This window comes from Siphateles boraxobius, unplaced genomic scaffold (assembly GCF_051911475.1).
Source record: "Siphateles boraxobius isolate OS27281-9 unplaced genomic scaffold, OSU_SipBor_1 7, whole genome shotgun sequence".
NCBI lineage: Eukaryota > Metazoa > Chordata > Actinopteri > Cypriniformes > Leuciscidae > Siphateles > Siphateles boraxobius.
In genome coordinates, this window is record NW_027509197.1 from 12,228,611 (window position 1) to 12,255,549 (window position 26,939).

The window sequence follows — 26,939 nt, forward strand, 5'->3', positions numbered from 1 at the left end:
AAATAAATAATGTCAGACTGATTTTTAAGCCTTATATTCTGTGTCTAGATTGGGCTAAACCCCCACGTATTTTGACGAGTCGGATGGATCATATAAAAATAGGAAATAAACAAACGGTAATTCATCGCCTTTTTTCTTTTAATAGGCTACAGTAGGCTACTTTTTACTTTTACCTAGCCTACATTAAAAGGTAACTTTTGTAATTTGACTAAATATAATAGTATATCTTATAATGAAAGTCTATTTAATCTTTGCTACAATATAAAATAAGACAAGCGACCCTGTCTCTCGTATGATACTTGTTACGTTTCTCGGCGCTGTTAAGAATGGACCAATCAAAGTCCTTTCCATTAATTGGTAACTCATTTTTACATATAATTGTATAGTAATGGCTGAGATGCATTTAAATTAACATTTCAGTTGCCAATCTTTGGAATTAGAATTAATTTAAAATACTATACAATGTAGATAACACACAACTTTATTAAGCCAAACAAGCCGTGTGATTTGATTGAGAATCTGCCATTTTGAGCCGCATAGCGCCCTCTAGAGGAACATTATTTTAGAAACCGCTAGCAAAGCAACATTTGCTGCTCGAAACGAAAACTATTCTTTTACAATACCTAAGTTAAGAGAGGAAGACAGTCTTTTCAGTGGTTAAAAGCGTCAGCGTTTTCATTTAACACATGAGCCACATGACCACAAGTCTATCGGTCATGTGAAAGCTGTTTCCCGTTCAGCTGAATACAGACGGTCAACAGTACAGTACAAGCGCACACATGCACTTTAAAGCCTAATGTTAGCGCAAATCCGTAGACTGCAGTACACTCGATGGAATAATGCATTCAGACTGTATTTGTGAGAGCTTGGTTGTTTACGAAGTCAAACAATGGCAAAAAAGTACTCTAAACGACGAACGAAACTAAATGCACTGGGAAATGAAACGGAGCAAGAAGCATCATTTGCCCTGACTGTAGAGGTAAGAATAGCAATTCATCGTCTGGCCCTTTTTTGAAAAACACTTGTGCATTAATAAAAAAATAAATAAAAAAGGTAACTTACCATGATTAAAATTTTCATGTAAAAAAAAACATCATATTTTGAAGCTTTGGAGCACAAACTGAAGTTTGGTCTAATTTTAAAGAAGGTCCTGTGGTTGAGTTTTGTTTAAGTAAAAAAAAAAGTTATAGAGGTTTAAGTTTTATGAAAACGATTTATGAACTTTTTTATGTAAAATATATATTTAATAAAACATGTTGAACTCAAAAACTCCTAGAAAATCCAAGCCATAAATCTAAGCAAGCTGTGTTCCAAATTTGAGACTTATATCTCGAAAAATGTTGCTTTCAGTTAGATTTTGTTTGTGTGCGGTTCCAATTTTGCCCATTGGATGCCAGCAAAGCTCCACTGGTACACACAGTGGGTGGTTTTGTGATTTGCAGTACAGTACAGTACAGTTTTTCTCTCTGTATAGATAAATATTACACGGGCACAGACACACACAATTGTTTTTATTACACGCATACAAACCACATTTCGACATCCATACCAACACACCCACACAATTATAGCTGCATAATTTATCCAATTGGCTCTATTATACGCAGAATCAAAAAACAGGAAAAAGCGAATATTTGCTTTACAGGCTAAACCCAAGAAAATGGCACCATCTGGTAAAAATATTATATTTTTTTGAAGCCTTGCCAACAGAATGAAAGCCTATTAACAAAGACTGTATCATTGTATAGTTAAATGGCCCTGGGATTAAAAAATGCAGTTTAAATGGGTTTCAAAGTGTAATTATTCTGTGTACCTAGTGTAAAATAGATTTATTAAAGGAAAATTCCCCCCGTAAAAATGTCAATAAAAATACACACTTGTGCCCAAATGTATGCAGTTGGCATTAACACAGGCAAAATGCTAAAAAAGACAAAAATGGCCATAAGGATGCCCAAGGGTTCATTTTATTTTATTTAATATTTTGTTTTTAATTCTTTTACTCTTCAACAGAAGCCTCAAAGACAAGGCCCTGTGGAGGTGATCTCTAACTCAGCATGGCGGGACTTCAGGAGGAAAGTGTGTCTGCTGGTGCCATTCATGTGGCCCAGAGGAAGTGTGCGGCTGCAGGCTCTGGTGATTCTGTGTGTTGGGCTGCTTGGTCTCGAGCGCGTCATCAATGTGTTTGTACCCATTTACAGCAGGAATATCGGTGAGACTACACTCTTCAGCTATGCATTTACAATTCAATCAAATGTCTTTCTTCAAATCTATTTTAATACATACAGTTCTAATATATAAGTGGTGTGTACAGTCATTCCACAGCAGGGACAAAAATGCCCCACCTAAAAGCAGACCGTCAACAATTTTAAGGGTTTAAAATACAGTGAAAAAAGTAATATTGTAAAACAATGTTACAATTTAATATAACTGTTTTAATATATTTTAAAATGTCAATTATTGCTGTGATGGCAAAGCTGAATTTTCAGCATCATTACTCCAGACAATTCAGTGTCGGAAACCGTGATACGATTTTTTTCTTTAGTGAATAGAACGTTCAAAAGAACAGCACTCACACGGCGTCTGGCTAATTATTGAAAAAGTGAAAATGTTTTTCTGTCTTGTGTGTTATTTACAGCTACTTATGTATTTGCATTTTGTATATATTGTTTTAACAAAAAGCCAGTTGGTTCAATTGACATAAATGAATGAAAAAAATGTCCACATAAAGATGAAAAGAAAAAAAAACTCTTAAAAATAATTTCTATGGGGCGAATATTAATAATAAATAATAGATAAATTATTAATAATAATAAAAAATCTGACATTGCCCAGACAGTACTGTTGGTGTTTATTTTTTTATTTTATTTTTTTACCATTGATACTAAGCATTTCTCAATACTTGGGTCACTTTTTCAAAACTCTTCACACAGTTCTCCTAACCAACTTGGCACAGCATTTTCACATCCAAAATGCACTAAAACTACAAAAACACTTTATTCTTGTCTGAAATCAGGCCATTCTTCCATAACACTAATAGGTTGTCTCCCAGCAAACACACTTTGCCACCCATAAATCACTACTGTCACTCATAACACACGACCTAAAAACACTACCAGGTAGCATTATACAGTTTTCTTTTGTATTTTTTTTTTCTTCACAAAACAAGAATTGCATCTCTCTCCTGTTTATAACTCACTGCAGTATGTTACATGGTCAATGTTTACATTAAAGTACAACATTTTTCCTAAGTTTTCCCTAGATGAAATTAAACAACTAAAACTTATAGGTGTTTAACTACATCTAATTGGTTTAATAGTATTTAAAAGTTTTTTTAGATTCAGAATATATTCAGTATGTTAATAGACTGATGTTGTGCTCACTGTGTGAAGAGTTTTGAAAATTGACCTAAGTATTGAGAAATGCGTCCTAGCAAATATAAACAAAAAAAAACAACATCAACTGATATCTAGAAATCTATCCTAGTGATTGTGAAAAAAACTGTAAAACTAAAGACCTTTTCACTTTTTGTTGCATTACCACACGTGACCAGTAGAGGACAGCATCTTTTAACATTTGCCCTGTTACCTGGGAAAGTGGGAGCTGCTCAACATGGGTATTTTTTGTGCATTAATGAATAAATGATTAAATTTGTTTGCAGAAATAATTGAAAAGGCATGCAACTGTGCTGAGGCAATTTTTAGGTTTAAAAAATGGTATAACAGATACATAATTCAAATGCTACATCTTTAAAATGGCTAAAAACAGAGATATCTGTTGATGAAGAACTATATGTGAAGGCAGCTTTGAAACAAGTCAAGAATGTATATGGGGGAGCATGCTTGTGAAGTCCGGTTGCCCCTCCTTTGCCAGTTTTCTCAGCCCCTTGTTGTGGGCCAGCTGGATGGATGAGCAGCCCCTAAAACCTCCCAGAGAAGTCAAAGCCTTTGGTTCACGTAAGCCAAGAAGTATCGAACTTCCACAAAAGAAACGTGGGACAAAACCCAACTATGCTAAACTCTTCTGTGGCTCAAGAAACTTTGTTTCCACCCTTCATTCTGTTTCTTTTTTTTCTTTCTTTCGCCCCCATTTTTGAAATTCCCTGTCTTGATTCATTTATTCATTCTCTCTTATCATCCTCGCTCTTTAAGTGTACGCTGTTCATTTGATCTCTTCCTGAAGTCGCTGGTGTGTATGTGCTTCATTATCAGAGACGGGTAACAGCTTTGCATTTGGAGGCACATGAAAGCCACGCTGGGAGAAAAGTGAGCTTTTGTGTGGCAGAGAGAGATTGAGAGGGTTAATAGGGGAGGTCACCAACCCTGCCAGTCACGATTAGGGGGCATTAGGGGCTTTTAGCCGAGTTAACACGCTGGTACAAGGGCCTTTTTGTCCGCAGCTCTTTCTGCCCCTATGCCAAGGATCAAAATCAGCTCTCTCACCATCCAGTTCTACTCAAGAGAGAGGAAGAGAGTTTTTGCTTGTGCCCTGGGCATTTTCTTGTATTGTTTTGATTTTCCCCCCCCCCCTCTTTTTCTTCAACCCTCCACCTTTTCTTTCCTCATTTGGTTCCGAGCGCACGATCAAAACGGCCATGAATGTAAATTAATCGCATTGAGAATCTTTCTCAGCTCCCAGGACAGACCGATGTGTTGGCTTTTCAGATGCATTATGCTGTGGCTCCTGGCTCAGACGGCATCCTTTTGGATGTTTTGTTGTGGATTCACGTAAAAGTCAGTGAGTTAGCGGTTTTGGGCAGTTGTTAAATTTTGGTGTGTTGAACTGAAGTCATGTAGTTATGCATGACTCAGGATGTTAAAGTTTTATTGTCCGTGTGTGATTAAAGGGAAGATGTTCTGCACACACTCATTATTAATAGGAAAACACAGCAGTGAAATGTGTTCTCAGTACGTGCTTCCTATAGAGAGCCTTGGGGATATTCATGCAGTTAAAGTGACCGTTCAGCAAAAATCTTACTGTTTCAAAGTTTGGGGTCAGTAAGGGTTTATTTTAAAGAAATGAACACTTTTATTCAGCGAGGATGCGTTAAATAGATCAAACGTGACAGTGGAGACATTAATAACATTTGTATGCGTTTCTATTCATCAAAGATTCCTGAAAAAAATTATCAAGGTTTCTACTAACATGCAGCACAATGGTTGTCAACATTGATGATAATAATAAGAAATGTCTCTTGAGCAGCAAACCAGCATATTAGAATGATTTCTGAAGGATCATGTGACACTGAAGTAATGATGCTGAAAATACAGCTTTGCATCACAGTAATAAATGACATTTTAAAATATTACATTTCTGGGATTTATTCAATTTTTCACAATATTACTTTTTAGTGGATTTTTGATCAAATAAATGCAGCTTTGGTGAGCGTAAAATAATTATTTCAAATATATAAATAAAATCTTATGGACCCCTAACTTTTGAATGCCAGTGTATCTGTAAGCTAACCCTGACTCAAAACAAGAACATTTACCAGTTGAGCTAGCACAAGTGTTAATGCACCATTATCTTCTCTGTGTTATGCACTTTTAATATTCCAGTGAACCAGCTGTCAGCATTGGAGAGCTGGAGACCCCTGGCCATCACGGTCTGTGTTTACGTCCTCCTTAAGTTCTTGCAGGGCGGAGGGGTAGGTGAGGGTTGACATTTATATTGATATTGTAAGGAAGAGGCTTACGATGCTGGTTTTAAACAGTACAACTCTGTACAAACCATTAACTGTCTCTTTCCGCTCAGGAACGTCAGGGTTTGTCAGTAACTTGCGCAGCTTCCTGTGGACACGTGTCCAGCAGTACACCAGCCGTGTGGTGCAGGTCCGTCTTTTCGGTCACCTGCATGGCCTCTCTCTGCGCTGGCACCTGGGCCGCCGCACCGGAGATGTCCTGCGCAGCATTGACCGTGGGACCTCCTCCGTCAACAACTTGTTAAGGTCTGATGATTTCCTTCGATTTTCTCCCTATTGCTCTTTTAAAGAACTTGGTCAGTTAGACATGCTATGCATTAAAACTCGAAAACTCGAATTTCATCTTTAAATGTTGTTTATTTATTTGTGTTACAGCTATATTGTGTTTAGCATTGTGCCCACTATTGCTGACATCGTCATTGCCATCATCTATTTTGTGACGTACTTCAGTGCCTGGTTCGGCCTCATTGTCTTTGTTTGCATGTTCCTCTACCTCAGTAAGTGCAGTACTTATATTTGTGCTGTCAGCACCACACTTCATATTATAAGAGATGTATAGTTCAATTTGACATTTGTTTTCAGCTCTCACCATCCTCATCACTGAATGGAGAACCAAGTACAGGCGGGAAATGAACACACAGGACAACAATGCCAAGTCAAAAGCAGTGGACTCACTTCTCAACTTTGAAACTGTAAGTGACCAAATGCCATAACAAAGTTTCCCTAGGTTGGCCATGGAGTGTTAAGTGTTACGCTTGCAAATTTTACAAAATGTGTCATACCATTTAGGTGAAGTACTATAATTCAGAAGGTTTTGAAGTGAGGCGCTTTGAGGATGCTATCCTGAAATATCAGGTAATGCGATCACTTAAACTTTGACTTCATAAGCAGTTGACTTTAGAGACACTGAGTTGGATTCTCTTTCTGCTCAGGCATGTGAATGGACAACCAATGCTTCCCTGGCCCTCCTGAACCAAACCCAGAACCTGATTATTGGATTGGGGCTGTTGGCCGGATCGCTGCTTTGTGCATACTATGTTACAGTGGACAAGTTTCAAGTACAGTAATCACTACTCATAAAATGTAGAAATCGAATTCTTATTGATGTTGAGCATAACTTTTGTCGTTCATGCGCTGTTGTTGCTCTCATAGGTTGGTGACTATGTTCTCTTTGGAACATATATTATCCAGCTCTACACTCCACTCAACTGGTTTGGTACATATTATAGGTAAGATTAGAAAAGGGGGATCTGGGGTGCTCGCTATATTGCTAAATGTATATGATTTTTCATATCAGAAAAAATATACCAGGATAACCTGCCATTTCTTGAGACTCCCTTGCTTCACGGCACAGTAATGATATGCTAAAGCCCGCCCACAGGTTAATGTGATTGTTTACAAGGTAGTCTTTTTTCACTAAAGTTTTAAGGAGAAAATACTCCGCAATGGTGTTGACTTATGAATTTGCTCATGGTTTGTCTTAAAGCATACTATAAACACCACATACACATATAAACAACATTAAAAACTTGATATTCACCACATGGGTACTTTAAAAAGAAAATGACAGGCGTTGGTGATGGAATCTAGTGTGTGAGAACATATCTGCTGAATGCTGCCAATTTTTTTTTATAAAATTTATTTTATTATTTTTTTTGTTTATTTGTTACTGAATTTTGAATTCAGCTAAAAGTTATGCCCCACATACTCATGACTAATCATTGTCATTAGTGTCACTTCAGATTGCTCCCTAGTTATATGTAATATTTACTGTATGTAGCTAGTGTTATGTTGTAATGCTTAATATTTGAAACAACCCAACAAATTCATTAAACATAATCTTTGGGGATTTTACATAAATTGGAGGTTATCATTTTAAGAGATTTAAGAGATTATATTTACTATGATTTTTAAGAACATTAATTTCAGGAATTCAAATTCTTTTTAAGTTTTGTCTTTAAACCAACAATCTTAAGAAATGTTTTGTTTGCACAGAATGATCCAAAGTGCATTTGTTGACATGGAGAGCATGTTTGATCTACTAACAGAGGAAAAAGAGGTGAGTAGTCACTAAAGATGGACGTTTTGAGTCATTTTGTAGTCAAGTCAAAGGTAAATCACTTCCAAATAGTACTTTTACTAGTCAACTACAGTAGTCAACATTGGAAATGGATCAAAAAATGTCATCAAAGTTGTCCTAAGACAAGAACGGGTATTGTTTAAAATGCATGTATAACTTTGATGAAAGGTTTTGATCCACTTCAAATGTTCAAGTTCATTTTATTTAAATAGCACATTTACAACAGCCACTAGGCTGACCAAGTTGCTTTACATGCAACCATATAATAAAATGAAACCTGCATAACAACACATAAAACACAAATAAAAGAAGCAAAGCTAAGAGCAACCTTAGAACAGGAGTAGCAAAACAGTATCCGACTCAAATATAAAATAGTAAAACAGAAGTGGCAAAGCAGTATCAGACTCAAATCTAAAATAGTAAAACCAACCTAAGAAAAGAGATCAATATGCTAAAGAGAACAGGTAGGTTTTTAACAGAGACTTGAAGACAGACAGGGTAGGGGCCGTTCTAATCTCTAGAAGCATTGTGTTCCAGAGTCGTGACCCAGCCACCGCAAATGCACACTCCCCTCTACGCTTGAGTCTAACTCGAGGGACTACAAGCAGAGCCTGGTCGTAGGATCTTAGGCTTCTGGACGGAGTGTTGGGATGAACAAATTCAGAGAGATAGGCAGGAGCTATGTTATGTTGAGATTTAAAAACAAAGATTAGAATTTTAAAATCTAATCTCTGCCCAGACTATGAATAAGTCTGGCCGCAGCATTTTGGACTAACTGAAGACGGGCAATTTGAGAACTTGCTTATACCGCAAAATAAGGAATTGCGGTAATTTAGCCGGTACGTAATATATGCATGAACAGCCATTTCCAGAGTTTTCGGAGTGAGAAAGCCTTTGATTTTAGACAGTAGACGAAGTTGGTAGAAACTGGAACTGATTACGGATGAAATGTGTTTATCAAATTTTAAAGGCTGGTCAACAAGAACACCTAAGTTCCGCACTCTTGGGGTTTTAAAAGCAGATAGACTCGAAATACACTGAGAATTTTTATTTGTGCCAAAAACAAAGACCTCAGTTTAATCTTCATTTAGAAAGAGGAAATTTTGGGCTAGCCGTGCTTTCACCTTTTGAGCTTGACCGTCACGTCCTTCAGTGTCTGGGGGTTGATTGGAAAAACCTCCCAAAAACTAGAAGCATGTGACAAGATTGGGGGGACAGTTAAATTAGGGCAGACACTAAGTCTTAATTTAGTGATTTTGTTAATAAAAAATCTTTGGAAGTCTTCACATAGAGCATCTGAGGCAACAGACAATGTGTTAACAGATGGATTTACAACAGACCGAATGACTGAAAACAGAACCTTTGGGTCAGAGTGATTGGATTCAATTAAATTCGAAAAATAAGCAGCTTTCGCAGACTTGGCACTGGCAGCATTCTGGTATGATGTTAGAGAGTCTTTGAACATTTGGAATGAGATAAGTAGCCTGTCCCGTTTCCATTTGCGTTCAGCCTTTCTATAAACTTGCCTTTGGTGACGAGTGTGAGAGTTTTGCCACAGTTCAGATTTTGGTTTGCACTTGTGAGGCTTAAGGGGAGCCGCCACATTTGCTACCTTAAGCCAGGCAGAATTTAAAAGGCTGAGATGTTGATCCGCATCCAGGTCAGATAATGGTTGATCCAAGTGCAAGTGTAAGCAAAGTTCAGCAAAGCACAGATCGAAGTTTGTGCTAAACTGTGGAGAGTAGAACCGTGACAATGTAACGGGTGCAATAGTGAGTTGAGAGGGCTCCGGAAGAGAATAAAATAGGCTTGTGAGCGGAGAGCAGAAAATCTGAGAACACAATATCAGTGACATCGAGCCCGTAAGATGTTGACTGCTGTAGTTTGTACAGCACAAATACCCATCTAATCGATTCCCAAAAGCCGCATTGCGGCCCCTCTGTACGTGCCAGCGTTAGTCTTGTGGGGCAGTGAGTGTTGATTTATTGTCATGACCTCCTGCACTGACTCAAGTTACCCCCGTCCTTTGGGAACCCTTTCCCCAAAGTCACGCAACCAACAGCCAGCCGTTCCTCGACACTCCCCGTGTCTCTAGATTCCATTCATATGCAAATAATCAGTCTAAAACCCTTATTTGATCTTCACGTTTCTTTTTATTTATTCCCAAAAGCTGTCACAGCGAATTTGCAAACTGATTCTTGAACTTGACCAGAAAGAGGCCTCAACGTGTTTGCCAATAAATCAGTTTTAATGCATTCTTCTGGTTTGCTTAATTCGCTGCCCAACCCAGTGCCCTCCTTGTCTCCTGTGATACATGCATGCCCAGATTGCTTTTTCTAACTTCCAGATTCCTCTCTGCTGTAGGTAAAGGATGATGTGAATGCAGGAGACCTGTCGTTCACAGAAGGAAGGGTTGATTTCCGGAACGTGTGTTTTAGTTACACTGCTGGGTGAGGTCATGCTAATATCGATAAAGGCAGATGTTTTGGTAGAGCTCTTTTCTTGTAGTACCCATATGTTTTTACATCTGATTTGTTTAATTTCCTGACAGAAAACAGATTCTCAGTGAAGTCTCGTTCACGGTGATGCCTGGTCAGACAGTTGCACTGGTAAAATGTTATCAGAATTCTACATTTGTGAATATAGCGCACTAAAACTTTTACAGAATAAGAAACTGTGTAAAGGTGCTAGATGTTCACCTCCGCTAATATCTTATTTAACAGGTTGGTCCGTCCGGATCAGGAAAAAGCACCATCATCCGCCTGCTTTTCCGTTTTTATGACGTGCAAGGAGGCTGCATCCTCATCGATGGTCAGGACATCTCAAAGGTCAGGAAACAGGACAACAGACATTTTTATGGTCAGGTGAAAAAGCTTCTATCCACCTTATTTTTCACAAAAGAGCGGGTGCGGCCATTTTTAAATTGAATGTGTCTGGCTTCCGGTATCATCCACTTCCAAAAAAATTTAGCTGTGTAAAACAGCTTGTTATGCTGCTTGATATTGCAAACTGGTATTTCTTACCGTATTATTTTAATGTATAGTCGTAATTATAAAGCACTGTTTTGTAGCACAAATAGTTTTACAGTTTAATGCATTATTCTTCCTAGTTATTTACCTATAGTGTATAATGAATTGGAAGTCTCGAACATTCACAGAAAATAGCTTACTTCTGCATTGCACAATAAGGTGGATAGAACGATTTTTACAATTACCATAACCGGATCTATAAGATTTTAGAGAATGGTTAGATTTAAGGTTAAAGGGTTACTTCATCCAAAAATAAAAATTGTCCACATTTCATTTACCTCATGTCATTCCAAACCCATAAGGCTTATCTTTGAAACACAAATGAAGAAATTATTAATATTCTCATCATTTTTGTCCATCCATTGATGGAAAGTCTATGTAATCAACATTTTCAAGCTTTAAAAGGATAATAAAAACATCATAAAAGTAATCAATATGAATCTACCCCTCTGCGGATAAGGTGACCAGATGTCCTAAAAAATTCGGGACAGTCCCGAAATCTAAGCGGTTGTCCCGAATCCCGAATCTGGCCCTGATTGTCCCGAAAATTATACTAGAGCAAAATCTTGAGTTGTTATTGTCTGATAAAAATTAAAAACTGTCCGTGGAGGTCGAGCCAATCTCATCTGGTCACCCTATCTGCGTATTCATTAATCTTTATATCAAACCAGACTGGTGTAAATTTAAGTTCACCTGTGCGTCCAGCTCACATGGTCGCCTACATTTCTCTTCATATTTCATGCACAAGAGAAGCCGCATAGTTTATTTAAAGGTCTAGACTGTGGCTATAAAAAAACATTTTAAAATTATACCAGAAATCTTCCTCGACCCCGTCTGCATCTCTGCTGACCTCTAATGTAAGGTTTGAATAGTGACAGGGCGGGTGTTTGAAGAGAAGAGTGTCTTACTGACTGAAGAGGACAAAGAACTTGCATTAAAATGTGAAAAATTAATTTCCTACCAAGCTTGCTTCAGACTGGCTGCTTGAGAAGAGATTGTTCCTTAGTTATTCTAGTCACAATTCAATGTCAAAGTGTTCTTCGTAGTGCAGTGCTAGCATTGATAATGTTGTTACTAGTGTCTCACACATAAACTGTGTAGTCTTTTCAAGGACAGGGTGAGACTTTTATCTTTTGTATATCTATATCTGGGAGACTTTTGGTGCTCTACTCTCGAAACATTTCCATTGCTTACACATACCTGACTGTTCAGTTTACCCTATCTGAATAGCCATGGGAATACAAATTCTTAGTGATCGTACAACGCTGAACAGTGTGTAACAGGAGCCTGATTGAGGTGATCTTATACCAGACCGTACAAGCTGTCTCACTGTTAACTACTATGCAGTGACACCAGTGATGTAAGATGCAACCATAGATCATATAACCTCCACTACACATGACAATGTTCTGGGAATATGATTTACGGTTCCCTCTTATTTCCAAGTAAACCTGCCCCCCTGTGAATTAATCATAGTGAGAGAGATGTAAATAATGAATATGGAGCTTTAAGCTGCTTTTACTCCAGTGTCCTGAGGGAGACGGTGGCCTCTTGCACAGAGCTGATCTCTGCTCACAACTGCTAGATTCACTTCTGGACTGCTGCTCCGATCCAGGACAGAAGGTTGTGTTACCTTTACTCACAGGACTATGCAGCATGACATGATATGTTTAGCAAATATTTATAATATAGAAGGGAGGGGGAACGAGTAGTTGTTTATAATGAGATGCATTCATTGTAAACTGTTTACATGCAACCTGGTAGTCCAATCTGATGTGATCATCCAATATTAGAGGGTTCTTTTAATTTATATTTAGGTTATCTGTGTTGAAATGCACCTAACACTCACATATAATCAATCTTTACTGGTCGTTTAATAACACTGTTAAAAAGTAATTTTTAGCAAATCTTAAAATTAATGTCTGTTTTCATGGGCCAAAATTCAGTTTTAGCATTTAAAAAAGTTGATTTTGGCCCTTTATTTTGAATTTATAGAATATAATCTTAATGTTACTGGCCATTACATGACAATTTTCTGTAACAATCTATTTCATTATTTAATTAATTACTTACATGAACACTACCATTCAAAAGTTTGGATTTTTTTTTTTTAATGTTTTTGAAAGAAGTCTCTTATACTCACCAAGGCTGCATTTACTGTAACTCTTTTCTATTTTTAACATAATTTAAATATAATTTATTCCTGTAATGGCAAAGCTGAATTTTCAGCAGCGATTACTCCAGTTTTCAGAAATTATTCTAATATACTGATTTGCTGCTCAAGAAACATTTATTATTATCAATGTTGAAAGCCGTTAATGCTGCTCAGTATTTTTGTGGAAACTGATACATTTTTTCAGGATTCTTTGATGAATAGGGCTTAAAATAAAGGGCATTTCTTTTAAAAATCGTACTAACCCCAAACTTATGAATATTTTTTTATTTGCTTTGTCGAGGTGCTTTAATAGCGACACAGTACCTGAATAGTAGTGCAGGAAACATGGTTTATGCAACCTCCTATGTGCTTCTGCTCTTGAGAGAGCTGAAATAATCGATTGGCTGAGAGTATTTGAAGATGGAAGTTGTGGTTTGGCATTTACATGGAGGAAGTACTTCTGACAAGTAAATTGTCCTATCTCTCTCGTCCTCTCCTACACACGCATTCACAGCCTCTCCAGTATCATGTCAAATCCATGAACCACAACAACCCAGCATTCAAACAACCGCCTTCACACTTGCACACGATGGCCAAACATTCCTGCTGCGTTAATGTGTTTGGAGCGCAGCAGAAAGCATGAGGTAGGTCAGCGTGCCAGTACTCTCATAGGGAGTGAGCGCTTTCTCACAGTACAGGCATGAGGGGAGATTTACTTTTATAGAGCAGCTGTCATCAGTTCAGCATCTCATCCCTCTCACTACTGGCCAGATCCAACTCATTAAACTCACTGGAACATTAGCATTTGGACATCTAAAGCATGAGCTGGCGAATGAATAGATCTTTCGCCAAGTACTGTACTATATGAAGTATGTTGCGTGAAACTAACTATTAGATATATAATTTTGACTAAGATGCACTCTTTGGCTCTTGAGACTTGTTCAGGCAGGCATCAAAAATCGATGTTGTTTTTTTAGGTGCTTTGAAAATGTCCTTAATTCGTCTCAGTCTGAACGATTATATCATATTTGATGTGCGTTTTTTGTAGTTTTTTTGTGCGATGGGTTGTTAGGTCAGGTGTCGAAACAAGAAGACCTTATAAACAAAGAATGGGAAAAATATTTATTGATGAAGTTTTACGTATAGTGAACCTACATAAGTTTGGGAAAAGATTTATTTGATGAAGTCTCCATAACCTACATAAGTTTGCATTGTTACTACGACAGCCAAAGGCAACTGCAGTCCAAACAGACAAAGTTTGATGACAATGCCTAAAAATGGCTTTTAACAGGGTTGTGGACATCAGCGAAAGACAGTGCTAAATAAAAATTAAATTTGACTGACTAAAGGTTAGATGAATCAGACAGTTCTTTGGGAGAAAGAAATGACTTGTGGGACTCAAGCAAAATCTAAATTTGTCTAAAAATGATCACAAGGTTACACAAAAATGTAAGGTGAAGAATGTTATTTGTCTATTGTGTGACAAAGAACAAACAATTTACAGGCACAGAGTTGGATGTTCTCAATGTTTTGAGAACATCCAAGTGTTTTTGCTGTTTGCAACAGTAACTAAAGCATTCCTTGAGCCTTCTGCGACAAATGTAACAAGGCACTAGCATACAAAATCTGAAGCATTGCTTGTGTGTGAATTGAATAAAAAAGCCTATGAACGAGACAAATCTAACAGGACTTGGCTCGTTATATCCACGTAGACTACAGGCTTTTGTGGACAGGAGCAGGACAAAAAGTTAATTTAGACTTGTCCTCATTAAAATGGAGGAGTCCCTCTTAAAGTTATGTGTTTTATATCAGGTAGTATTTCGTAGATTCCCTGTAACTTTAGAAGTGAAAATACAAGTAGTTGTCATCATGGCCAAGCAGTTGTGCTACAAATCTTGTTATATTCTACAAATCAGTCACAGGATACAGACCCTCTTAGCAAGAAACATCTGTTGGTCATTCTTCATGCTCATTTTCTCAGGTAAGCACTTTGATGGAAATAATAGATCAACATTTGAATCCCAAGGCCTTTGATGGAGTGGATTCCTTAAGGCTGTTTTCATTCTGTTGCTTGTCACTGATTCCACCTTCTCCATGCAGCATTGACTCCCTTGTGTCTGTGAAAGCTGCATGCGAGACGTTCATCTTGTCAGACGACGAGGGGAAAATATGACTCAGAAATATCAGAGCTATTCCTCATCTACTTCACAGCTGAAAGAGTGTTGCTTTATGAATGTTGTCATTGAAATAAATGCACAAGTGCATTCCTTCTCTCTCAGTTTCCTGACTCGTAAACCAAACAAACGGCTCAAACGCAAGCAAGATTGAGAGAAGAAATAGCGTGGTCGGGCGTAAGGCACGGGGGAACGGAATAGATTGTAGTGCGCTAATAACGACTAACATGAAAGCTTTGTTAAAATGTGGAACTTTCGAATAAGAAACGTTGAGGGTCGTAACTGTTTCTTTTCAAAGGTATTAGAAGTGTCTTTTGATGGTAGGAAATGTAAGTTGTTTGCCAGCGTGTATTAGGGAGGGTGGGGTGGGGGGGCGTCCGCTGGGGCTCATTGATCTTGTAAGCGATGGGAGCAGAGAAACACAGACACCACACCGACAGCTGATGGGCCACATGTTCTGCTGCGCTCACACACACACACACACACACACACACACGTCATGCACCTGACAGACAGCACTGCTCGTGCTTAAAATCTGGTTCTGTGATGCCAACAGTGTGCTTGAGGAAGGTGGTTAATCGCCATAGGTTATGTTCTAGCACTTTATAAAAACACCTTGTTAGAGGACATCCTTTAGTTCTTTTGGTAATAATCCATTGGGTGTTTTGCATGGTTTATTAGAGTTAGACTACCATTCAAAAGGTCAGTAAGATTTTTTTAAAAGAAATTACTACTTTTATTCAGCAAGGATGCATTAAATATATCAAAACTAATAGTAAAGATATTTATATTAAACACATTTCTATTTTATAAGTGCTGTTCTTTTGAACCTTCTTTTCATCAAAGAACCTTGACAAAAATCACAGTTTCCTGTTTTCAGTATCGATAATTTTAAGAAATGTTTCTTGAGCAGCAAATCAGCATATTTGAATGATTTCTGAAGGATTATGTGACACTGAAGAGTAATTATGCTGAAACTTCAGCTTTGCCATCACAAGAATAAATTACATTTTAAAATATATTCAAATATAAAACAGTTGTATTAAATTGTAGTATCATTTCACAAAATTACTGTTTTTATTGTGTTTTTGAGCAAATAAATAATCCATTGTTGAGCATAAGAGACTTCTTTCAAAAAAAAATGTTTTTAAATCTTACCACCCCAACCTTTTGAATGTTAGCATACATAAGATAAGTCTTTGGGTTTAGAACCGTTTATATCAGTCTCCACAGTTTTTGTTTGTATTTTGGTATATCTTTTGTATAAATTAAATGTAAAAAAAATTTAAAGTGTTGTAAGAGAATTTTGTAATATGTATTCTTGGTTGTTTGTAAGAATCATGGTGCTCATATGGATGATTTAGGTTTGAGTTCAGCCTGCAACATGTCCTGATACCTTTCTTTTTCTCTTTCACCAATAATTTCCTGTTCACTTTCCAGTGGACTCATTAGATTTTCAATTTTTGTTTGCTTTTCACTGGCACTTGTTCCTGTCAGAAAACTTTTGCTGACACTTCTGGCCTATATACATGAAGTGTCTTTTTTTGTCATTTCATTTGTTCTTTCCATCTCATGCAATATACATTCATATGATGGATACTCTTGGGTTCAATTGAAATGTATTGTTTTGGTTCGGTTCATGCTGGTTTAAGTCTGGCTGCTTTTCTCGATCTGCGGCATAGGAGCTGCGAGTCGTTGTGGTTTGCATTATCGCTTCACTAGGTTTGCATATTTTGCTAAGCTATACTTTTATGTATATGGTTTGTCCTTAATTAAGTGAATATTTATTATTGTTATTATTAATAGTAGTAGTAGTTGTAGTAACTGTCAATTCAATAACACGACTGGTCAACTGGTGATTTCAACATGGCGTCTCCCATGTGGGGGCATCCCGCTCTATTTAGAATAACACCACTTTTCCTCATCCCATGTGAGTGTATATCATTGCAAACATATATTCCTCAGAAGTACTATGTATACCTTTTAAAGTGTAAAAGTTGAATTGGCAAAAACTATTTTTTAACATGTTTAGTCACCAAGCTGCTTGTTTTAGAGTACTAGAAATGAGCCTTATTGATAGAAAACCATTCATCGATATTTACTGCTGGAGCAGTAAAATTTTGATGACCCTTCATGCTGGGATCCAGATGTGCTTCTGTCATACTTCACTATATGGAACACGTCATAAAAGTTGGTTATTGATTCTGTTGCAGTTGATTACAGAAGGCAAGTGGTCACCAGAGACATTTTTTCTGTCTGTGGCGTTGTCTTTTTTGCACGTAACATAATAACATTTAACTGTAGGAAGAAACAGAAGATGGAAAGGAGACTGAAAGAGAACGACCCCTTGCCCCCGCTGAACCTCTGTATTTCTGAGGCACTGTGCTTCATTGATGTTACGTCTGACTTAGTGGATTTCCGAGTAGAAGAGACTGGAGTCTATAACAATCCTGTGAAGTGTTAAACAGAGCAGCATGTGGAGGTTCGTGTAAACAAGATGTTTTGCGTACATTTGGTCCAGGTTAGGAGCACATGGGTAGTTCCCTCCCAGCCTTTTTTTTGTGTCTTTCAAGTAAACGGTTCCAGCCCTGATTTGTGCACACATCTGCTTGGCTATGCAGAACAATACTTGTGTCTGCTTCTCGCCAAGTGGATTCAATTGTAGCATGTTTTATGTTTTGCATATCACAGTTTTGCTTGGGTTTCTCTAATTTTTGAGCATCTGATATGGCCTGTTTTCCCCGTCTGAGGGTCTACACGTGCTGTGCCATGTGAAACACATAACCAGTTGACTTAGTGTCACAAATAATCTAAAAAATGATGTTTCTAGCTACACTGAGTGGTCATTAAGTAGTTGAACTATTATATAAATGCAAATAAAAATACAATTTATCTTATATAAATGTTACACTGTGCAGCTTTATCATGGTGGGCAACTAGAGAAAGAGTGCGTCCTGGTTAATGGAAGCTTGCGTATTGCCATTGATGCTTTGTCATAAATGGTACAAAACAGATGTCTTACTCTGGGCAGCATTTAGTTAGCTTCAGGGTCTCTGAGCAGTTTGCAACAGTTCTGGCTTGCATGTAATCTTAAAAGTCCTCTGTGTAGTTTGCTTACATGCTATATTGGGAGCGCAAAGCACTCCAGTTTCACTTTATTTTCACTTGTAATTCCAAATATATTGGACCTTTACACTCAGAACACACAAATATACCAGAACACCTTTACTCCTTTCAGCATATAGAACAAGTGCAACTAGTGGTAGTGGTTGAACCACTTGACTAGTCACTACTGTTGTATACTACTGTATATGAGTCTGTCTGAAGAGAGAGTCCAGTGTTCCTCACTGATGGCAACCTCCTGATTTCAACCTGATTCAGTTTAAAATGGCGTTTATGATCGCAAGAAGGAAAAGATACTCAAATACAGTCAATATCTAAATGACATAATGAAAGTAAATGTCTTAATCATGCTTAAGAGGATGGACTTTCACTAAAAGTGCAGTATTTCCAAAATATTGTAATGTATAATTGTGCCAATCTTGTCTAATTTGTTTCTTCATCTTAGACTTTTTTTTTTAACTTCAATGGCATAAACGTGCTGTCTTGTTTCACTTTTTTTTATTCTTTCTTCTCAAAATGATTGAGAATACTGTTGCAAATAGGACCGGAAACCAGAGTGAAAGTGCCGTCTCTTAGGATAAAAGTTGTATTGTGAGGGGACAGATGCTACACTCCCATAAAGACCTGGGAAGCCATTTGTGTTTCACATGGCTGCAGTAAGCCCTCTCTCACCCGGCCCAGTCTGATGTTAATTAGTTCATAAATTAAGGACATTGACTTTTTTTAAGAGCCAAATGAATGGGAAGAAGGAATAGAAAGATGGTGAATTAAGCACACTAAAAAACAGGCAAAAAATAAACAAAAGAAAAAACAAAAAAGCAAACTTCAAAGGGAGATCTAATTCGTCAGGCGTTTGAAGTGAAAACACTGAGGCTGGTTCCACTCGCCACATGGATTAATGGTCGACTGAACAGCCAGAGCACCACACGCTTCGCTCTCGCTCACTCGCTCTGTTATTATCAGCGCTTGGAGACGGGGGCTTTTCTTTAATGTGATCTAAGAATCATTTTGAGTTACCCTTGTTGTGGGTAAGATTACGGTCACTTTGTCTTACAGCAGTTAGTTCGATTCTGTTTGTACATTTATTGAGGTTTGTTGGGTTAGTTTTTCTGAGCTGAGTTCAAAAGAAAAAAACGAAAGCTTCTCAAAGCTACATAGACTAAATCTAAAGCTGTGTAATTTTAAAATGTTCAATTATTTTCCTATCCCAGCTTAATAGGCAGACACAAATATAGACTATAAAAAAAAAGCCATTCATAGGCTGATTAACTACCTTTCTATCAGAACATTGGGTCTTATAAAAATGGCTTAGTTTAGAGTGAACTACAGCAGACACTAGTGTTAGAGTTGGATTGGGGGGACATATTTGCTTGTTGTCTAAAAGTCTCCCTCCTTCACTTGTAAGCATTCACTTTATGGTGTTTGAATCACAGTACATTTGCCAAATGATTTAATAATCATCTGAAACATCTTTGGTTTCAATTGTATGCACCAAAGTTCAGATAATAGCTTTAGTTAATTTCAGTATAACAGTCAAGGCTCTTTTGGGACATTAGGACACAGAGAACATATTAGATGTTATCACAAGTTCATAACTATCAAGCTGAGACAATCATTGGGTTGGTGATACCTGTGCTATGACCTTATTGCCACAAGATCTAATCTGTATGGATAATCTCCCTTAATTGAATATTGATTTGTATAGACTTTATGTCTGCACATTTCTGTTTATTCTTCAGATAAGATGCCTTGACATTCCCTCTAATAGCTATGGCTTCAAAGCCCAATTTTCTTGCTTTTGCATTTGAATATTTTTAGAGATAAATTCTCAGACACCCCAACGCTTTGGCATCAATATCCTCATATGATGACTATTTTGAACACTCCGGATTTTTATTTTCAAAGTACTGCTGCTGTCCACATGGAATTTTATAGCTAACTGTTGGAAAAAAATTATTGTCTGGACCTCCGCTGGGAAAGAAAATACAGAGACTAGACCTTTGGAAACTTATATTGAACACCCCTGATTTAATATATAACCAGCATTCGTTCTTCTGCAATCCAAAAGGTGGATAGTTATGATGAGACCAGTCACAATGTAGTTGTGTATTTGCCCTCGACACACGCTTTAAAAGTGGCCTGCTTTTGATAGAAAACGCTAGATTTAGCAAAGTGTATCGATAATGATTTCTGGACTGAGATTTAAGAGTTAAAGGATTTAAAATATATTGGTATTAATCAAAATATGACACATTATTTGGATGATCTGATTTAGGGTGTGTTCACTTTTGGCATGTTTGATACGATTAAAACAAACCCCGGTGCGATTATGTTAGTGCAGTTCATTTGAATAAGTCTGAACGCTGCCATATGAACCCTGGTGCGCACAAAACAAGCGGACTGATACTGCTGAAAAGATGGGTCTTCGGTTCACTTCCAAACGAACTCTGGTGCAGTTTGAATGATATATAACGCAACACGGACCAAAGACATGTAAATGAACCAAAAACAGGTCATGATGTCACAAGATGTGACCCTAAAAAGGACAGAATGCTTAAGCATACCTGTTTTTTCTCGTCATATTTGCAATGTTGCTCATCACATTTCGGTACAGGCATCCGAACCGCGTCTCCTCACAGCAGATCTTCATTTGTGTGTGTGACGGAGGGATTCCTGCTGCTGTTTTGACTCCTTCTCACAAGCTCTTCACGAGTATTCAGCTGGCCAAAACACCATTATATGCAGTTCCGTCCCGAAATATACTTAATAAAATGTGACCAATCAGGTTGTAAACATATAGTTATGCCTTTAGGTTCGAAATTAAAAATTCCAATGTGAACGCTAAACGGACCAGGACTAAATGGGTTTTTTTTTTGGTCCGAACCGAACTACAAATGTGAACACACCCTTAATGAAGTGGTGAAAAGTTTGAGAACCATACCAGAGGAAGATCATTTCGAATATGGCTTTGTGTTGTTTCTTGCTTTTAAATCAATTTTGCAAATTATGGTTGCAAATTTGTTAGGATATAAAATGTCAACATTCTGTCAAACAGTGGCTTGTTTTGTACCGCTGCCAAGACATATTTTACTTAAAGCAGAAACATCATAAAATGTTATTCAGATGGAAACGACGTAGACCGTCTCCGCAGCGGGACTCTTGATTTATTGCTGAAAGGGGGTCAGCTTAGCGCTTCCTTAAAATTTGTGCCCATTCCAGACCTACTTTGTCTTGTCTCTGCTCCTCTTTATTCTGTTCGAAACCCTTGATGTCAGCTGGCACTGCCTCACAGAGTTTGCCAGGCTTTGGATCTCGGCAGGGGTCTATCGCCGCACCCCTCCCAATAACAGGCAGCATGTGAAGATTGTCACCCTGCTTTATAATTGGGGTTTCAGATCTTCAGAGCTTGGGACCCCTTCATAGCCCACCAGCACCTGGCTCCTTAACTTTCAAAGGCAGTGGAGACCTCCAAACCCTCAGGTGGTGAAATACTTTAAAGTTCGAGCCCCACCTATCCACGATTCACCTGTTGTTATAATTTAGGGCTGCGTACAGCTAGATAGTCTTTGTGTGAAGATAAAAACTAGAAGACTACATGCAAATGTCTAAACAAAATGCCTCAATCATTTGTATATACTGTACAACAACACAGAATTTCTAGTTGATTAACAAGTACTTTATTTGAATGACTTATACCTTTCTTGGCATGTTCATCTTCATACATGCAGGTGAGACAGAACTCCCTCCGATCCTACATTGGTGTAGTTCCTCAGGATACCGTCCTTTTCAATGACAACATCCGTGAAAACATTCGCTACGGACGCATCTCTGCAAGTGACCAGGAGGTGGAAGAGGCTGCAGTGGCTGCTGATATCCACCATAAGATATTATCCCTTCCAGACGGTAGAGGACTGCTAAATTTTCATAGCTAGATTTAGTCATTTATTTTGTCTGTTCACAGAATAACAGCATTACATTGGAAATTGCTCAAGTTTTATGATGCAGCCAAAGCATAGGTACATCCTTGGAATGCATACACTGCCATTTAAAAGTTTGGGGTCAGTAAGACTTTTAGGGCCCCTATTTTAACGATCTGAAACGCAAGTATCAAGCGCGAATCGCAAGTAACTTTGGGAATGGGTCTTGGGCGCTGTTGCTATTTTACCGGCGGGATAAATGACTCTTGCGCCCGACGCAAGTTTAAAAGGGATTGATCTGAAATAGCTTCATTATTCATAGGTGTGGTTTGGGCGCAACGTGAAATAAACCAATCAGAGCGTCATCCAACAAACCCTGTAAGAGCAGGTGCACATGTTGCATGGCGGATTGTTATTATTATGGCGGATTTACCAGGCGCGCTTCAGAATCGGTTTTCAGCCGAGGAGATCAATGTTCTCGTCAGGGCCGTAAAAGAAAGAGAAGTGACATTGGGGATGGGACAAACCAATCCAAATTAGTTTTGATTAAACATGCATATAATAATTTGGGCAAATGTGTAAGCTTTATGCCTATTTTTCTCATCGTCAAGGGCCGTAAAAGAAAGAGAAGTGACATTGAGGATGGGACAAACCCACCCAAATTAGCTTCGGTTAAACAAGCATATAATAATTTGGGTAAATGTGTAAGCTTTATGCCTATTTTTCTCATCGTCATGGACACAACAATGATTTCCCTCGTGTTTTAACATTTTTCCTTATAATAATGTATAATTTGCAAAAAGGAAAATGCATCTGTGTAGATGAGAGAATCATCTACAGTGTATGCGCGTTGTTCACACTCTGTATAATGGCAAAGCATGCGCGCTTTACATAGCATCTGAATGTACGGGCAACGCGCCACTGACTTTAGACTAGTTTTTTTCTGGTCAGTGGCGCAATTGTTTTCTGGACCTGCAAAATAGCACCAGGGATTGTTTGCGCCGAAAAACGCCTCCTTTTTTGCACTGAACCCCCCAGGGAGCGCAAGTTCATTCCCTAGTTTGCCGGCGTGCGTCTGTGGAGGGAAAAGTCCGCTTTGCGCGGGTGCAAAATACAAATGATACATGCGTCCGTGTACAAAGTCAATTGCACTGGGTGCAAGATAGGGTCCTTAATGCTTTTGATGATTTGGTGCTCAAGAAACATTTCTTATTATTATCCATGTTGAAAACGAGCTTCATTTTTTTTTTTATATCCAGGATTCCTAAAATAATTTGTTCAGCACAGCAAGAACAAGATTTATTTGAATTTGAAATCTTTTATAACACTATGAATGTCTTTACTGTCACTTTTGATCAATTTTATCCATCCTTGCTGAAAAAAAGTATTCATCTTTCTGACCCTAAACATTTTTGTCATTAATCATATAGTATTGTAATAACATGGGGGTGTGTAAATGATTACAAAATGTTAGTTTTCCCTGAACAATCCTTTGGTTATTATTGATAGGATATGCTACTGAAGTTGGAGAAAGGGGTCTGAAGTTGAGTGGTGGAGAGAAACAGAGAGTGGCCATCGCTCGCACAATCCTGAAATCCCCTCGCATCATTTTGCTCGATGAAGTGAGTAAAGGCTCTCTTGAAGGTTGACAATTTATGTGGGTATGTACTTAATCCTGCTTCGCATACTTTACTTTCAGGCCACATCTGCTTTAGACAGTCAAACGGAGCATAACATTCAGGCTTCTCTTGCTAAGGTGTGTGCCAACCACACCACTATCGTCGTGGCACACAGGTAGGTCTAATTCTTGCTAATGCAAATCAAACTGATGGTCAGTATTGGAGAAATTACTTTAAAACTGTAGCTTCACAATCTTCAAGCCTCTTATAACCTAAAGTTATTAAATTACTGTTAAAACCATTAAACTGTTTCATGGAACTGAACATTTCTTTAATATAATATTTTTACAAATAAAGGTAGCCTATATACCACATTCTTCTCAACGCAGTTAAGTAACTTTGTTAGTTTTGGTTAGTTAAGGCCTGTTCACATCATGGATGTTAACTTTAATGATAATAATAAATATATAGTTTTAAAAATCATTCTATATATAAAAGAATAGCAGAGTCCACACCACAACTATAACGATAGCGGCACAGAAGCTGTATAATTGAAATAAATTTTTAGAATGATTTTTTTTCCTGCTGATGAGTGAATATTAACATTGACAGCCAATCAGAATCTATCCTGCTTTAAGAGCTCAAGCATTTAAAGTGGCAGACGACAAAATTGCAGTGCGCGCTTAGAATAAAGAAAAAATATCGTCCGCTGATGTGGATGCTAATATAGTTATCGTTATAGTTATTTTATTGGTTTATGTTTGGTTTGCTTTATAGTTATTTGTTCATCTTTACTCCCAGCGCTACTGATGGAAGTCATGTTTCTATCAGAAATAAGAAATAAAGTGCAGTCACATTTACCGTTGTTCAAAATCCACGTGATCAGGAATTTGAATGATGGCGAAAAAGTTTCGCAAAAGGTTCAAGCTGGTCACACGGACACGTTGGCCAACAGAAGAGCTGCTTGGTTTGAAAGTGCTTTACTACATCTCTACACTATTGACAATGGAAAATGTGTCTGTGAAATTACATTAATGTGACCACACCTTTATATCTGTCCTGATGCTCCAATATGTCCAGGCCCTGAAATATATTGTCTACTGCTCTGAATTCAAGGCTTTATCCCTCAGATAACATCATGTATTGATAAAAGCTTTTGTTGGGCCATCTGGGCCACATCTCTAGCATTAATTAAATTGATCCATTTGTCCTTAAACCCAGTGTCTTCAGAATAACACCCTAGCCCAAAGAAATGAAAGGTGTATGAAGGATAATCCAAACAATAGCAAGCAGCTGTCTCCCAAATGAGATAAAGCTGTTCATGACATACAAGCTGAGCTCATAGTTCACACCTATGTGTTTGTGGTTTGGTCCATTAAATGTGTTTTTAATATCTGCAAGCTTAAAAGACTGGGTATATTTAAATTTTTCATTTGATTAAACATTTAACTGTACAGTTACTCTACAGCAGTTCTCAGTTTTTTGCCACGACTTTGAAAATCAAAATATTTTGTGCACATTAACTTTTTTTAAAATGAAATTAAAGCAGCTTAATTGAAAAATAGGGATGTTTATTAGATAAACTTCAGCACCTGTGCTGTACATCAGTGTAACTGCATGTTGATTTTAGAGATACTGAAGAAGTTCTGCGTAGTCTTGTCAATTCAAATGTATGCTCTTATCCAATTTTTCACTCAGTTGGTTGTCATATAAAGCCGCACATAGCCTGCAACATTTAAAACATCTGTTCAGAGCAGTGAATAGTTGACCGGTGAGCAGACGTTCCTTCACTGTCAACTAGTGTTTGCACTACAGATCTGATATTACATGTGTGTATGACCACCTTTGGATGTGGTTTCAGTGATCTGACCACAAAATCTCTTTACACTTGTATTTAGTGCTGTCATTCATCAAGATAGATTTTAGGGAGTTCCCTTCACTTGACAAAAATGCGTTTATTTGGAATGTCCTGCAACACTTTTATATTAATGGATATAATTTAAGAGTTAAGGAGTTATGAGATAATGTACGTCTTTAAATACATTACCGCTCAAACGGCTGGGGTCAGTAAGATTTAAAAAATGTAAAAAAATAACTATAATAATAATAAAATTTAATAAATAAATAAATTACTACTATTATTTAGCAAAGAGTAAATTGATCAAAAGTGACCGCAAAGACGTATCATTTTACAAAGAATCCTGAAAAAAAAACAGTTTTCACAAAAATATTAAGCAGTACACCTGTTTTCAACATTGAAAATAATAGAAAAAAAGATTTCTTGAGCAGCAAATAAGCATATTAGATTTTTTTCTTAAGGATCATGTGACACTGTAGACTGGAGTAATGATGCTGAAAATTCAGTTTTGCCATTACATTTTAAAATATATTCAAATGGAAAACGGTTATTTTCAATTGTAATGTTTCACAATATTGCTCTTTTTAATGCATTTTTACTTTGATCAAATAAAGGCAGCCTTGAGCATACAAGACTTCTTTCAAAAACATTTTAAAAAATCTTACAGACCCAATATAATATAAATATAATATAAATTAGCATATGTTCATTTAATATATGTATTGCATCCACATGTATTTATAGAAATATAAATGTATTATTCATTTAATAGAAGTTCATATTTGAGAGCACTAAAGCGGTCATATTTTGTGCACGCAATCTTTGTCAATGCGTGCACATTCCGGGTATACTCTCATTTGTATTTGCATTTTTGTTTGTTGTCTAATTCATTCAATTGTACGTCCACCTGTAGTTTCTTCTCCTCCTCTCAAATTCTACAGTGATTCAGTGCTAATTACTCAAACTACAATTGGACACCTTGCAATTTATTCACATTTAATACATTTATGATTTTCTTCTTTCTTGTCATGAAATGCACCGCAGTACAAATATGTACCAAACTATTTTTTCCAGGAATTGTTTCACCTCTAGTCCACAGCATAGTGTTTAATAACTGTCAGATAGTGTCTGCTATGTCCTCAACAGAAAACACGTGTGTGCCTGATAGTCATTAGTGTGGAATTATTTTGTAGGTGTTTTATGAGAAGAGCGAACACGTTTGACATTGATTCAAGCACCTCGCTCGCTTCCTCTCTGCTGGTCACCTTTTTTTTTTGTCTTTCTGT

At 37.4% G+C, this 26,939-nt stretch overlaps 1 protein-coding gene across 3 annotated transcripts in view; it reads left to right on the plus strand.

Moving 5' to 3' along the window:
- Positions 1-616: 616 nt before the first annotated feature.
- Positions 617-26,939, plus strand: part of abcb6b (ATP binding cassette subfamily B member 6 (LAN blood group) b) — a 56,887-nt gene continuing 30,564 nt past the window's right edge. For 2 of the 3 annotated variants that reach the window (XR_013197119.1, XR_013197118.1), the window contains exons 1-16: positions 732-979; positions 2,011-2,209; positions 5,556-5,648; positions 5,752-5,944; positions 6,074-6,195; positions 6,281-6,390; positions 6,488-6,553; positions 6,631-6,756; positions 6,851-6,927; positions 7,694-7,757; positions 10,143-10,228; positions 10,330-10,387; positions 10,502-10,606; positions 21,988-22,162; positions 23,686-23,798; positions 23,876-23,970. Coding sequence is in view for 1 of the 3 variants with exons in the window: in XM_077215881.1 (XP_077071996.1) it covers positions 890-979; positions 2,011-2,209; positions 5,556-5,648; positions 5,752-5,944; positions 6,074-6,195; positions 6,281-6,390; positions 6,488-6,553; positions 6,631-6,756; positions 6,851-6,927; positions 7,694-7,757; positions 10,143-10,228; positions 10,330-10,387; positions 10,502-10,606; positions 21,988-22,162; positions 23,686-23,798; positions 23,876-23,970 (1,772 nt within the window). In the remaining 2 variants the exon portion in view is untranslated. Of the gene's footprint in view, positions 980-2,010; positions 2,210-5,555; positions 5,649-5,751; positions 5,945-6,073; positions 6,196-6,280; positions 6,391-6,487; positions 6,554-6,630; positions 6,757-6,850; positions 6,928-7,693; positions 7,758-10,142; positions 10,229-10,329; positions 10,388-10,501; positions 10,607-21,987; positions 22,163-23,685; positions 23,799-23,875; positions 23,971-26,939 lie in introns of all 3 variants that reach the window. The other variant, XM_077215881.1, reaches the window with a different exon arrangement.